The following is a 15,653-nucleotide window of genomic DNA, read 5'->3' on the forward strand; positions in this document are numbered from 1 at the left end:
ATGAACACTGGGTATTGTATGTAAGTGATGAGTCACTAAATTCTACACTTGAAACTAATATTGCATTATATGTTAACTGAGATTTAAATGAAAACTTGAAAATAAAATATATTAAATTCAGTGGCCACATTTCCAATACTTTACATATCTAAGATATAATCAATGAATGACTACTCTTAACTTCTATCATTGGAAATTACTTGTAGCATTTCTGATCATGGTGGGGAAATGTGAAGGAGAAATGTGGAAGGAGCATTATTACATGTGTAGTAGTAATATTATATCCACACAAAGTTAGTGATGAAGAGATCTTAAAAGATAGTATTTTTTTCAAAGAGTGTTGGTGTAATAGGTTGGTAGGAATAGAATAATGGCTATAGAGTTATGTCAAGCTCAGGAATTTGAATAACAAATATAGCAAAGGAGGCTTACTTTCCCAACTTAATTATCTCTTTTAATTTATTATTTTGTAGACAACCAATTTTTTAAATTGAAATATAGTTGACATATAACTGCTAATACAATAATACAATTTCAATTTAAATTGAAATATAGTTAACCCTATAGGTTAGGGTTAGGGTTACCATATTCCATTGTAATGTGTACTGTATCTTCCTTACCCTTTTTATCTACTGATGGGCACTTGGGCTGCTTCCATAGTTTGGCTATTGTAAATAATGCTGCAGTAAACATAGGGGTACATCCAGTCTTATGAGCAGAATAACTGTGGTTTAGAGACACAAAACCTAAAGAAATAACACAAGAATGCAAAATCAGAAACTGTGGCAGCATCTTCAAGACATTTAAAAATCTTCTACATAACGCATATCTAAATCTAAATCTTAGATGGGTATTATGGTAATTCAAAGAGTTGAAGGAAAATTGAACAGTATGTTTGGTGAAGGCTAGAACCAGGACAACTCTGGGAGTCAAAATAATAGGAGCTCATGGACATCCTCTACTTCTGTCCTTTCAGAGAATTTTAGAGAAGGAGCTTATGGCTATTCCCTCATCCCCCATCACTTTGGGTACTGACTCTGGAATTACTCAGCTCCAACTGCTTCTCTTCCAAAATAGTCAAATTTTAGGTGATAGGATCTTATTGGCTTTGCTTAGGTCAAATGTCACTAGTACAGTTTGAGGAGGGGGAGGTGCAGAACCTCCTTTAAAATGTGGTGCTGTTTCTTTTCTTTTTTTTTTAAATTAATTAATTTATTTTCGGTAAAACAGTATTCATTATTTTTTCACCACACCCAGTGCTCCATGCAATCCATGCCCTCTCTAATATCCACCACCTGGTTCCCCCAACCTCCCATCCCCCACACCTCTTCAAAACCCTCAGATTGTTTTTCAGAGTCCATAGTCTCTCATAGTTCACCTCCCCTTCCAATTTCCCTCAACTCCCTTCTCCTCTCTAACACCCCTTGTCCTCCATGATATTTGTTATGCTCCACAAATAAGTGAAACGATATGATAATTGACTCTCTCTGCTTGACTTATTTCACTCAGCATAATCTCTTCCAGTCCCGTCCATGTTGCTACAAAAGTTGGGTATTCATCCTTTCTGATGGAGGCATAATACTCCATAGTGTATATGGACCACATCTTCCTTATTTGTTTGTTGAAGGGCATCTTGGTTCTTTCCACAGTTTGGCGACTGTGGCCATTGCTGCTATAAACATTGGGGTACAGATGGCCCTTCTTTTCACTACATCTGTATCTTTGGGGTAAATACCCAGGAGTGCAATTGCAGGGTCATAGGGAAAATGTGGTGCTGTTTCTTAACAAAAGGTAAAAAAAAGGATACCGGGGGGCGCCTGGGTGGCTCAGTGGGTTAAGCTGCTGCCTTCGGCTCAGGTCATGATCTCAGGGTCCTGGGATTGAGTCCCGCATCGGGCTCTCTGCTCAGCAGGGAGCCTGCTTCCTTCTCTCTCTCTCTCTCTGCCTGCCTCTCAGTGTACTTGTAATTTCTCTCTGTCAAATAAATAAATAAAATCTTAAAAAAAAAAAAAAAGGATACTGGGCACAAATATCCTGTGTCTACCATAACTTGGTAGTGTTTCCCTAGTTACTTAATTATCCATTTTTAAAAAAGATGTTATTTATTCATTTGTCAGAAAGTGCGAATGAGCACAAGCAGGGAGAGCAGCAGGCAGAGGGAGAAGCAGGCTATAATTTGTCAGGGGCACTTAAGTTTTTGATATGTATTAGCTTAAATACAATTTATATTCAGTAAATTGCCATAAGAAACATTTTAACTATATCCTTAATTTTGTTTTGCTTCTATTTAGATAGTTTTCCTTGAAAGGTAGCACACTGATTCTCAAAGTAAAATTGAAACCTTATTAATGTATATTATCTTTTATTTCCCTCTAATTTATTCTTTCATTAACTATTTCTGGCTTATATAAAATTACACAGAAAACAAAACCTACATACAATAGGACAAAGAAAACTATAAAAACTGAGAAGAAAAAAGACAAAGGAAAACCTGAGGATTCAGAAGAGTAAGTTAATCTTTTTCCTTGCTAATTTATATTTTATTTTTATACAAATAATTTAAGGTCATGTAAACATAACTTATTAACCATTTCTAAAAGATATATAATACTATGTAATACATAGTTTTATAGACAGACCAGGATATGATGGTGGAAGTGGTCTGAGAAGGGAAAAACAAAGAACTAAAGGTGGTTTAGAAGGGGAGAATGAAGCACAAGATATTAAGGAATAAGTAAACAGAATTAAATCTGAAAATCATCTTAGGGACAAAGGATTTACATTGTTTCCATGATGGTTTGGCTAATGATTTGTGATTTGTACATTAACTCTTTATTCTGGGCTGTTCTTTCTTTCTTTTTTTTTTTTAACTGTACTTCTTGATTATATGTATTATGTAGAATCAATCATCTATTTTTAATACATGTAGATTATTGTAAAGTGGCCTTATTAAGTGAATATTTTCTTTAGTAATATAAAATTTTCTCTTTGCATTTTGAATCTGCTTTAGTCAAATCCTAATATAAATATATAATTTTAAAAAGAAACTATCAAAAAATAACGAATACTGTTTTCTGAAAATAAATAAATCAATTTAATAAAAAAAATAAAAAGAAACTATCAATTCAGTCTTTGTAGAATTTCACAAATTCTGAAAAGAAATTCAATGGACAGTCTTGAACTTTGTCTCAGAAAAGAAAAGATGACTACCCTCTTTCCTTTTAATTTTTTGCTTGTTTTGTTTCTTAGATTCCACATATGGTACTTAGTCTAACCTATTTTGCTTAGCATAATATTCTCTAGCTCCATCCATATCATTGCAAATGCAAGATTTTGTTCTTTTAATGTATGAGTAATATTCCAGTGGGTGTTCCAGTGTGTATATTAATGACATTTCTCAAGCTGATTTCTTACTGGTATGATTAAAATATGGAAGTGAGATATGGCAAGGATTTTCAAAGTGCATTGATCTTTTTTTCCTCTCTGGTCATCTTAAGTTTTTATTTAAATTCTAGTTATTTAATATATAATGCAATATTAGTTTCAGGTGTACAATACAGTGATTCAACACTTCCATACAATAACCCCTGCTCATCATAAGTGCACTTGTATATCTATATACATACATCACATCTTCATCCATCAGTCATTGAGCACTTGGGCTGTTTCCATAATTTGGCCATTGTAGGTACTGCTGCTATAAACATCAGGGTGCATGTATCCCTTTGAATTAGTATTTTTGTATTCTCTGGGTCAATACCTACTAGAGCATTACTGGATCATAGGATAGTTCCATTTTTAACTCTTCAAGGAACCTCCACATTGATTTCCAGAGTGGCCGCACCACTTTGCATTCCCAGCAGTAGTGTAAAAATGTTTCCCTTTCTCCATATTCTTGCCAGCACCTATTGTTTCTTGCGTTGTTGGCAAACCAAGAAACAGACTCTTAACTATAGAAAACAAACTGATGGTTACCAGAGGGTAAGTGGGTAAGGGGATAGGTTAAATAGGTGATGGGGATTAAGGAGTACACTGTGATGAGCACTGGATGTTTGAATGGAAGTGATGAATCACTGCTTTGTACAATTGAAACTAGTATTACACTATATATTAACTAACTGGAATTTAAATGAAAACTTAGGAAAAGATGACCATAGAGGAAAAAATGATCAATGTACTTTGAAAATCCTTGCCTTATTCCACTTCCATATTTTAATCATACCATGAGAAATTAGCTTGAGAAATGTTATTCAATTATTTATCACTTATATGGATTTATGATTCTTAAAAATAAGAATTTCTTCTGAGGAATTTTATTTAAAAATGGTTTAAGTACCAAAGAAATCAAAGTAGTCATACAATTTAAAATATCATGATATATTTAAAAATATTTTTACTTTTTTATTTTTTATTTTTTAAAAATCTTTTTAATAACAGGAAGAAGTCTCTTGTCAGAGATCTTAAAAGAAAAGGAGATTTGCTTGAAGTCCAAGTAAGACACATACTTTCTCTATGCATATAAATTTAATTAGGATATTCTCTGATAATTATATGTGCAGACAACATTAGTATGCATGTGAACATAGGGATGTGTATGTGTATGTGTGTATATTTCTATGTCTGTATTAAAGTTCTTTCTGAGGTAGTTCTTCCTTATTGGTTGGTTTTTTCTCAGTAAGTTCCAGAAAATAAAATGGTAAATCCAAGCATATTTATTGTCAAGGTTATGAAAATCACCATGGGTCACTCAACAGCAGGTAATATCATGGAGGAAATAAGATCCTACTGGGAGTCATAACAGGGTCTTACTAAGTTTTGTGACATTGGACAAGTCTCTTTTTTTTTTAAATTTTTTTAAATAATTTTTTATTTTTTATAAACATATACTTTTATCCCCAGGGGTACAGGTCTGTGAATCACCAGGTTGACACACTTCACAGCACTCACCAAAGCACATACCCTCCCCAATGTCCATAATCCCACCCCCTTCTCCCAAACCCCTCCCCCCAGCAACCCTCTGTTTTGTGAGGTTAAGAGTCACTTATGGTTTGTCTCCCTCCCAATCCCATTGGACAAGTCTCTTTAACCTACTTGTTAAAGTTTGTATTTTTGGTCACTAAAATGGGTAAAACAATTATCTTCTCTATCTCAACAAGGTATAAGAGGTGTAAAAATCAAATAAGAAAAAATTAAATTGTGAAATATAGAGCCCACACTTTTTTATGTGATTCAGTGAAATGTAAATAACCTTTTATTTCATCTTGACCTTGGAATACCTTTATTTTTGTGTGTGTGTGTGTACATGTTAACTTTTTTTAATAACTGCCAGAGCATCATACTACTCATTTCAGTGAATGGCTGGACAAGCATACACCTGAATTCTGTAAGAATCAGGTAACATAAATTTGGGAAGAAAATGAGAGTATACTTGAGATATTGAATATTAAATATTATGGTATTAATTTTCTATTTCTACATAACAAGTTACCATAAATTTTTCAGTTTTTAAAACAACTTATATCACCTCATGATTTGAGTGCGTTAAGAGACTGAGCAGACTTACTTACCTATGTCCCAGTTTGTCCTATGCTCACTCAAGGCAATTAAGGTGTTAGGTAAGCTCTATTCCATTTTCTTAGGGTACCCTTCTAAGCTCATGTGGATGGAGCTCATGTGGCAAACATCAGTTCCTTCCTAGGACTGAGGCACTTGGCCTTGGAACCTTTTCCATACGTAGTTTATATCACAGCTGCTTGCTTCTTCCTCAAGGCCAACCAAAGGTTTCTCTCTTTTGCTAAGACAGAGTCTTAAATATAACATGATCATGAGAATGAGATCTCATCACTTTAGCTATATGCTGCAATCTAATAAAGTAAGTAGCATCTCATCACTTTGCTATCTTCTCTTGACTAGAAGCAAATTACAGGTCCTACCCATACTCAAAGGGAGTGGATTATTCAGAGCATAACTTCAGGGATGGAGAATTAGTATTTTGCCTACCACATTTACCATTTTATTTTTCTATAGAACAGTATTGTTTCCTGTATTGTTAAAGATTAATTGACCTTATAATTATGGAGCCTATTTCTGTGTTTTATATTCTGTTCCATTGATCTATGTGTCTGTTTTTGTGCCAGTACCGTATTGTTTTGATTACTATGGCTTTGAAATCTGGAATTGTGATACTTTCAGCTTTGCTTTTCAATTTAAAGATTGGTTTGGCTATTTGAAGTCTTTTGTGGTTCCATACAAATTTTAACATTCTTCTAGTTCTGTGAAAGGTATTGGAGGGGATGGGGGAGGGGGGGTTGGGTGAGCCTAGTGGTGGGTATTAAGGAGGGCACATATTGCATGGAGCACTGGGTGTGATGCATAAACAATGAATCTTGGAACACTGAAAAAATACAGTTAAAAAAATACTATTGGTGTTTTGATAAGGATTGAATTAAATCTGTAGATTGCTTTGGATAGTATAGACATTTTATTTTATTATTTTTATTTATTATCATTTTTAAAAAGATTTTATTTATTTGTCAGAGAGAGAGAAAAAGAGCACAGCGGGAGGAGTGACAGGCAGAGGGAGAAGTAGGCTCCCCACTAAGCAGGGAACCTGATGTGGGACTCTATCTCAAGACCCTAGATCATGACCTGAGCCTAACTAACAAAGGCAGATGCTTAACTGAGCCACCCAGGCATCCTGGTATAGACATTTTAACAATATTTTTCTTCCATGCCATAAGCATGGAATGTCTTTCCATTTCTGTGTGTCCATTGTCAATTTCATCAATGTTTTACACTTTTCAGAATATAGGTCTTTCACCTCTTTAGTTTAATTTATCCTTGGTATCTTATGTTTTTAGTGTAATTATAAATGGCATTATTTTCTTAATTTCTCTTTCTACTGCTTCATTATTAATGTATAGAAATTTAATGGATTTTTGTACATTTATTTTGTATCCTGCAACTTTACTATATTCAATAATCAGTCCTAGTAATTTTGTTGTGGAGTCTTTTGGGTTTTCTGTATATGGTATCACGTCATCTGCAAATAGTGAAATTTTTTTCCTCTTTAACAGTTGATGCCTTTTATTTGTTTTTGTTGTCTGATTACTTTAGCTAGTATTTCTAGTATAGTGTTGAGTAAAAGTGATGAAAGTGGACAGCCTTGTCTTGTTCCTGACCTTGGAGGAAAAACTCTCAATTATTCACAACTGAGTATGATGTTGTGCGGGTTTTTCATAAAAGGCCTTTTTTATGTTGAGGTATGTTCCTGTTAAACTACATTGTTGAGGGTTTTTATCATGAATGGATGTTATACTTTGTCAGATGCTTTTTATGCATTTATTGAAATGATCACATGGTCTTTATCCTTTCTCTTATTGATGTCATGCATCACAAAATTATTGAACCAACTTCGCATTGCACGAAAACTTGATTGTGGTTAATGATGTTTCTAGTATATTGTTGAATTTGGTTTACTAGTATTTTGTTGAGGAGTTTTGCATTTGTGTTCATCAGAGATATTGGGTGATAGTTCTTTTTTTTTTGTGGTATCCACCTGGTTTTGGTATCAGGGTAATGCTTGCCTAATAGAATGACTTTGGAAGCATTCCTTTGTCTTCTATTTTTTGGGTTAGTTTGATAAAAGAAATATCCTTCTTCAAATGTTTGCCTGTGAAGTCCTCTGATCCGGGACTTTTCTTTGTTAGGATTTTTTTTTGATTATTGATTCGTCTTCTTTGCTGGTAATCACTGTTTTCAAATTTTCTATTTCTTCCTACTTCATTTTTGGTAGGTTATATGTTTCTAGGAATTTGTCCATTTCTTCCAGGTTGTCCAATTTTTTTGTATATAATTTTGCATAATATTCTCTCATAATTTTTTGTATTACTGTGGCATCATTTTTTATTTTTCCTCTTTCATTTGTGATTTTGTTTTATTAGAGTCCTTTTTTTTTTTTTTTTTTTTTTTTTTTTTTTTTAAAGATTTTATTTATTTATTTGACAGAGAGAAATCACAAGCAGATGGAGAGGCAGGCAGAGAGAGAGAGAGAGAGGGAAGCAGGCTCCCTGCTGAGCAGAGAGCCCGATGTGGGACTCGATCCCAGGACCCTGAGATCATGACCTGAGCCGAAGGCAGCGGCTTAACCCACTGAGCCACCCAGGCGCCCTAGAGTCCTCTTTTTTTCATGATTCTGTCTAGAGGTTTACTAGTTTTGTCCATCTCTTCAAAGACCTAGATCCTGATTTCATTGACCTTTTCTATTGTTTTTTAAATTTCTGTATCATTTATTTCTGCTCTAATTTTTATTATTCCCTTCCTTCTGTTGGATTTGGGTTTTGTTTGTTCTTCTTTTTCTATATCCTTTAAGGGTAGGGTTGGGTTTCTTATTTGAGAATTTTCTTCCTCCTTGATGTAGGCCTTATTGCTATAAACTATCCTGTTTGAACTGCCTTTGCTGCATCTCAAAGATTTTGAACTGTTCAGTTTTCACTTCGTTTGTCTCCATGTAGTTTTTGATTTTTTCTTTGACTTCTTGGTTGACCCATTCATTGTTCAGTAGCATCTTATTTAACTTCCATATATTAGTAGTCTTTCCAGATTTTGCTTGTTGTTGATTTCTAGTTTCATAACATTGTGGTCAGAAAAGTCACAGAGTACTACTTTGATCTTTTCAAATTTCTTGAAACTTGTCTGTGGCCTAATATGTAGTAATATGTAGTCTATTCTGGAAAATGTTCCATATGTACTTGAAAAGAATGTGTATTCTGCTGTTTAAAATGGAATTTTCTAAATACATCCATTAATCCTATCCGGTCTAGTGTGTCATTCAAAATCACTGTTTTGCTGTTGATATTCTGTTTGGGTGATCTGTCCGGTGTTAAAGTCCTCTTCTTACTATGGATTAGATCTTTTATTTTTGTTATTAATGGTTTTATGTATTTAGGTGATCCCATGTTGGTTGCATAAAATTTATAATTGTATCTTCTTGTTAGATTGTCCACTTTTATTATTATATAGTGTACTTCTTTTTCTCTCATTACGGTCTTGGTTTTAAAGTCTACTTTGTCTGACATAAGTATTGCTACTACCGCTTTCTTTTGACATCCACTTGCATGATGTTTCTCCATTCCCTCACTTTCAATGTGCAGGTTTCTTAGGTCTGAAGTTAGTTTCTTGTACACAGCATATAGATGAGTCTTGTTTTTATATCCACTCTGTTTCCTTATGTTCTTTGATTGGAGCATTTAATCCATTTACACTCAAAGTAATTATTGATAGGTATACATTTATTGCCATTTTGTTATCTGTTTTTTGGTTGTTTTGATAGTTTTTCTCTGATCCCTTTAGCTTTAGCTATCCTTAATCATTTACTGGTTTTCTTTAGTGATATACTTGGATTTCTTTTTCTTTATTCTTTTCATATCGATTACTGGATTTGGGTTTGGGGTTGCCATTAGGTTTGTACAGAACATTGCATGTAACAATCTTTATGAAGTTGATGGTCACTTAAATTGGAACCCATTGCTTACTGTCTCACTCTCCCCCATTTTAGGTATGTGGTCTCATATCATAAATCTTTTCTTAAAAAAGATTTATTTATTTGACAGATAGATCACAAGTAGGTAGAGGGGCAGGCAGAGAGAGAGAGAGGAGGAAGCAGGCTCCCTGCTGAGCAGAGAGCCTGATGCAGGACTCGATCCCAGGACCCTGAGATCATGACCTGAACTGAAGGCAGAGGCTTAACCCACTGAGCCACCCAGGCGCCCCTATAAATCCTTTTATTTTGTGAATCTTTTCACTGGTATTTACAAATAGACTTATTTTTACTTCTATTTGTTTTATACTTTTCATATTCTCACTTACGGTCTTTCCTTTCCACTCTTAGAGTCCCCTTTAATATTTCTTGTGGGGATGGTTTAGTAGTCATGAGCCCTTTAGAAGAACCCTTTATCTCTCCTTCTATTCTGAATTATAGCCTTACTGAATAGAGTATTTTTGGCTGCAGATTTCTCCCTTTCAGCACTTTGAATTTATCATGTCACTCCTTTCTAGCCTGCAAAGTTTCTGCTGAAAAACCAGCTGATAGCCTTATATGGTTTCCCTTGTATGTAACTGTTCTTTCTCTTGCTGCTTAAAAAAGTTTCTCTTTATCACTACATTTCAATTAGCATAAGTCTTGGTGTGGACCTCCTTGGGTTGATTTTTTTGGGGGGAATCTCTGCTTTCTGAATCTGGATATCTGTTTCCTTTCCCAGGTTAGGGATGTTTTCAGCTATTATTTCTTCAAATAAACTTTCTGCCCCCTTTTGTCTGTCCTTCTTCTGGGGTCTCTGTGCTGTGAATATTATTATGCTTGATGAAGTCACTGAGTTCCTTAAGTCTCTTCTCATTTTTTATGTATTTTTTTTCTCTCACTGACTTTGCTTGCATACTTTCCATTAGTCTGTTTTCCAGGTAATTAATTTATTCCTCTTCTTCCTCTAGCCTGCTATTTATTCCATCATGTGTATTTTTAATTTCAGCTATCGTATTCTTTTTTATAAAAATATTTTATTTATTTATTTATTTGACAGAGATCACAAGTAGGCAGAGAGGCAGGCAAAAGAGAAAGGGCAAAGCAGTCTCCCTGCTGAGCAGAGAGCCGAATGCAGGGCTTGATCCCAGGATCCTGAGATCATGACCTGAGCTGAAGGCAGGGGCTTAATCCACCGAGCCAACCCGGCACCCCTCAACTATAATATTCTTGATCCCTGATTGTTTTCTTTTTAATCTCTTTGTTAAGGGTCTCACTGATGTCTTCTACCTTTTCTCAAGTCCACTGAATATCATCATAATCATTACTTTAAATTCTCTATCAGGCATAACACTTATATCTGTTTCATTTAGGTCTCTTGCTGTGATTTGTCTTGTTCTTTAATTTGGGACATAATCCTCTGTTTCCTTATTTTGCCCAACTATCTGTGTCTGTTTCTCTGCGTTACGAAAGTCATTTATGTCTTGCCCTTGAAAGTGGTGGGTGGGGCATCCTCTGTCTTCTTCCCGAAGAGGTGTGTATGAGCCAGACACAGCTGCTCAGAGGGTGCAGTTTTAACAATATGTACTTGTCCTCTGCAAGAATCAGGAGATGCAGTGTTGGCATTATTTCCACTGGTTTTCTGGGGAAGGGACCCGCAGTTTTGGGAATGAGGCAGTCTCAGCTGGAGGGAGGAGTGGCATGGTGTAGGCATGTTAGGTAGTGAATGCTAGTGCCTGGCTGGTTCCTGCATGTAGCTATGTGATTATGCTGTGGGATGGGGAAGGAAATGGCACCTGCTTAGCTACCTTTTTTACTGTAGAATTTCCTTAGTGAACTCTGGGATTACTAACTAACTTTCCCTCCTGTATGTCCCAGATATTTTTGAAAGTGCTGTTGCTAAGCTGTATCTTCCTAGCAATTGTGCTTTCTCTTTAAGCCTGGGGACTCAGCTTCCTAATATCCTCTAGGTTCTTTTAGAGTGGAGCTATTTTGAAAATTCTAGGGTTTAAGACCTGCTGGTTGTAAGAACTCATGAAATCTGGTCCCTTTGATTTAAAGAGTCAAATGCTATGGGGATTCATCTTCCCTGTCAGGATTTCCATTGTGATAGTCTGTTTCTTACCCCTCCCTCCCATGGATGGTGCACTATCCATTTAGGTCCCTACAGTGTCTCCACCCTTCCTTTCCACTCCAATGCAGTCTTTTCTCTACATTTAGTTGTGGACTTTGTTCTGCCAGTCTTTAGGTATTTTTCTGGGTTATTTGCACTGTTTCTGTGTGGTGAGGTGAGGTTAGGATCCTCCTACTCTGTCATCTTACCATGAAGTCTAATAGTGTCTTCCCTCTTGACATTTTAAGTTCAAAGCCTTGTTTAAAAAATAATCTCAGTGGATCTTAATTTATGGCTATAATTGCATCCATCAGAGCTTTCTGAATTTTGTTCTTTTACAGTTATTTTCTGTCTGTCCCTTTAGGTCTGCCTTAGTGGGGATACCTTTGTGGTTTGTTCAACTTCTTTTTCCTCTCTGAAGTTACTTAGTCCCAGTAGATGGCTTATTATATTTCTGTGCCCATTTATGAATGTGAGTTTCCTTGGTACATTATAGTCCTATATAGAGATCCCTTGAACAGTAGCTAGAAGGCTTGTTTTTGTCCTCATTGTTACCTTTTTTTGTTTTCATTGATGCTGTGTCCTCTCAAATTTCAGTAAGAACAAAAATATAGATTTAGAGCTTTCTTTTGTTTCTTGACATAACACTTTCAGAAGAGACACATTTACTCTACACTTTGAAGATGGTTTTCCATTTTCATTTAAACTTCATATTTTTCTGATGAGAAGCAATCATTCAAATCAGTATTTTTCTCTGTGTAATTTGGCATTCTCTTTGTCTACTTTTAAGACTTTCTCCTTTTAGGAGCACCTGGGTGACTCATTCATTAAGCATCTGCGTTCAGCTCAGGTCACGAGACCAGGTCCTGGGATTGAGCCCCGCATCAGGCTCCCTGCTCAGCAGGAAGCATGCTTCTCCCTCTCCCACTCCCCCTGCTTGTGTTCCCTCTTTCACTGTGTCTCTCTTAAATAAATAAACAAATTCTTAAAAAAAAAAAAAAGACTTTCTCCTTTTACTTGGTTCTCAACATTTCGCTCTGAGGTGTGTAGGCATGATTTTTTTTTTTTTTTACATACATCAACTTGGGTCTGCTGAGCATCTCGAGTATGGAAATTTCACCAAATTTGAGAAATTTTCAGATACTTTTTCAACCACTTTTTCTATTACTTTCTTTCTCCCTTTTCCTGTGAGAATGCAATTACATGTTAGATATTTCATAGTATCACAATTGCTCCTCAGTCTCTCTTCATTTTTAAGATATTTGTTCTCATGTCTTTAGATAAGTATTTTTTACTGATATATCTTCAAATGGGTCTAACTCTTTCCACTGTCCTATCCAATTTGCTTCTATGGTCATCCTTTAAATTTTTAAAATTCAGATACTGTATTTTTCTCTACCATAATTTACATTGGCTATTTTTTAAAGGTTTTATTTATTACTTAGAGAGAGAGAGAATGAGAGGGGAGAGGGTGAGAGGGAGGGCAGACTCCCTGCTGAGCAGGGAGCCTGATGTGGGACTCGATCCTGGGATTCCAGGATCATGACCTGAGCTGAAAGCAGTCGCTTAACCAACTGAGCCACCCGGGCACACCTACATTGGCTATTTTTTATAGGTCATACTAATCTGCTGGAATTTTTATTATTTCCATCATTATTTTCCCTTACTTTGGGTATTATTATAATAGTTGCTTTAAAATTCTTATACACTAACTTTAAAATTCAATCTATCTTGGGATCACTGTAGATTGTTTTTATCTTATGAGTAAGTCTCATTTTGCTGTTTTTTTAAATGTCAAGTAATTGTAAATTGTGTTCTGAATATTGGGAATATCATGTCATTCAAACTCTGGATTCTACTATATTCTTCTACTATATTCTGTTATATCCTACTATATGGTTAGTCTGATTTTTGTTTGTTTTCCATTAATATACTTAACATTATTGGATGCAAAATGAAAATTCTGTGTTTAGGCAACCACTTAAATTGCATTTCAGTTCTTTTAGGTTTTGGAAGGTTGCTTAGAGTCTTCCATAGGTATATGTGGTTCAGGGCTTGGGGGAAGTTTGGTAAGGGTTTATACAGAATTTGGGTCTCCTTCTGTCATTCTCTCTTCTTTGTGTGACTTCCCCTAAGTTTTTCAGTGATGCCATTGCCCTGATTTCTTTCTTCTGGTTCGTAAAAACTCTTGTTGTTGTTGTTTTAATCAGCTATTAGATGCCCTGTCTGGCTCAGGTAGGATTGCCCTCAGACTAGAAGCCAGGAAACGAGAATCTTACCTAGGACTCTTCTTCCAAGCATCACTTTCTCTCAAGAATCTATCTATTCTTTGTTGTTATTTAGTGTTGATATTTGTATTTTGCTTAGGGTTTGTAGTTTTTATGTGTGGCTGGGTCTGTCCAGTAGGAACTTACCCTCCTGTACCAGAAACAGAGCTGGGGAATTTGATATGATTATTCAACTGTCTCTCATCTGATGGAGAATTGCTGAGACATTTCATGTGTAACAGAATCCATTCATTCTCACAAAGTCAGAACTATGTTTATTTTCTGCTAAGAGTAGAGTTTCTTCTTTTGATAAAATTTGAAATGTTTGTGTTTAAATATTTCAGGTCTAGAGAAAAGGGGAAAAATGAAATATTTAATTTATTGTGGTAATAATTTATCATATTGAAGTCAGTTTTCCTGTAGAAAATCGATAGGAAATGACAGCTGCAGAAATTATCCACCATTATTTCTGAGAAATGTGGAAGTAAATGTGTATGTTCCAGTCATCATCTTGGCTTTATGTGTATTTTAGAAAGATAATAATTGTAACAATAAATTTATAGAAACAAATACTAAAATGAATGCAATTTCCCTCTTATATTATAACATAGAAAGTAGCACATGCTCTGGAAACTGAGAACAAAGTCCTTCAGGAACAACTGAAACAGGCTTTCCAGGTAAATTACATTATGTTCTTTTAAAATTGTCAACAAGTGAAGGAAATATCTGTAAACAACTGTTAAATGAATAATTTTGACCTTGAAAACTAATAGGTCTATGTATTATACTAATATTCCAGATTTAAAGTGCATTCATTTTATGTACTAGCAATATATTAATAAAATTTAATTTTCATTCTTATTCAAAACAATAAACTAGAAAGAAAAATAAACTTCCTTAATCAAAAAAATAAATCTATTTCAAACTGAGGCACTGTTATGTGGACAATAATGCCCTCATTGCAGCTCAACTCAGTTAAACTAGGATATTGGTATTTATAATTCTTTATGAAATTCTTGTTAAATGAGTAAAGAAATGAAAAAAACTACAAACATTTTCATAAATGGATAGACAAAAGTATAATTATTTTTATTTTTATTTTCCTTTGAAAAAATACAAGATAATACACAAATTTGTTAATGATATAATTCTGAAATGTGGCTGAGGACAAAATACATTAAAAAAAAGCAATGTAAGGAGGCTGGGAAAATGGCAGAATAGGAGGACTCTAAGCACACCTCATCCTACAGATATAGCCAGATGACACTCGTATCAGTGTAAGTAATCCAGAAAACAACCTAAAGGCTGACAGAAGAAACTCCACAAGTAAACATAGAGAAGAGGCCACACTGAAGAGGGTAGGGCAGGGTGAGGACATGGTGGGGAACTAAACATTTATGTGGGACTGTTCCTCGGAGAAAGGGACACTGTGGGTGAAAAGAGGGAAGAGAGACTGCTACTTGCATGGAGAAGATGAATCTCTATAATATTTGAGCTTGAAAGCAAGAGTGTCCAAAATTTGAGTTCTTAAAAGTAACATGACTTCAAGCCTGGAATTTTAAAAACTAGCAGGCTGGCTCCAAGAGAGCCCAGAGCATATTAGGAAGCTGGGCTCTGTCTTTAATGACAACACAATAAATAGTTTGTGGAGGTATAGCATAGTAGCAGCAGTTTGAAAAATGCATGGAGTATATGGGAGGGAGAATTATTTACTCATCTCAGAGCCCTTCTCAGAGTGGTGGGAATCAAAGGGAAA

The 15,653-nt window shown here is 35.1% G+C and overlaps 1 protein-coding gene across 1 annotated transcript in view; it reads left to right on the forward strand.

Moving 5' to 3' along the window:
- CCDC7 (coiled-coil domain containing 7) overlaps window positions 1–15,653 on the forward strand; it is a 213,362-nt gene that overhangs the window by 186,741 nt on the left and 10,968 nt on the right. The window contains exons 12-14 of the mRNA XM_059404564.1: window positions 2,422–2,507; window positions 4,438–4,492; window positions 14,509–14,574. Of these exons, the coding sequence (XP_059260547.1) occupies window positions 2,422–2,507; window positions 4,438–4,492; window positions 14,509–14,574 (207 nt within the window). The remainder of the gene's footprint in view (window positions 1–2,421; window positions 2,508–4,437; window positions 4,493–14,508; window positions 14,575–15,653) is intronic.

The sequence above is a fragment of the Mustela nigripes genome, chromosome 6, assembly GCF_022355385.1.
Source record: "Mustela nigripes isolate SB6536 chromosome 6, MUSNIG.SB6536, whole genome shotgun sequence".
In the NCBI taxonomy this organism is placed as follows: Eukaryota; Metazoa; Chordata; class Mammalia; order Carnivora; family Mustelidae; genus Mustela; species Mustela nigripes.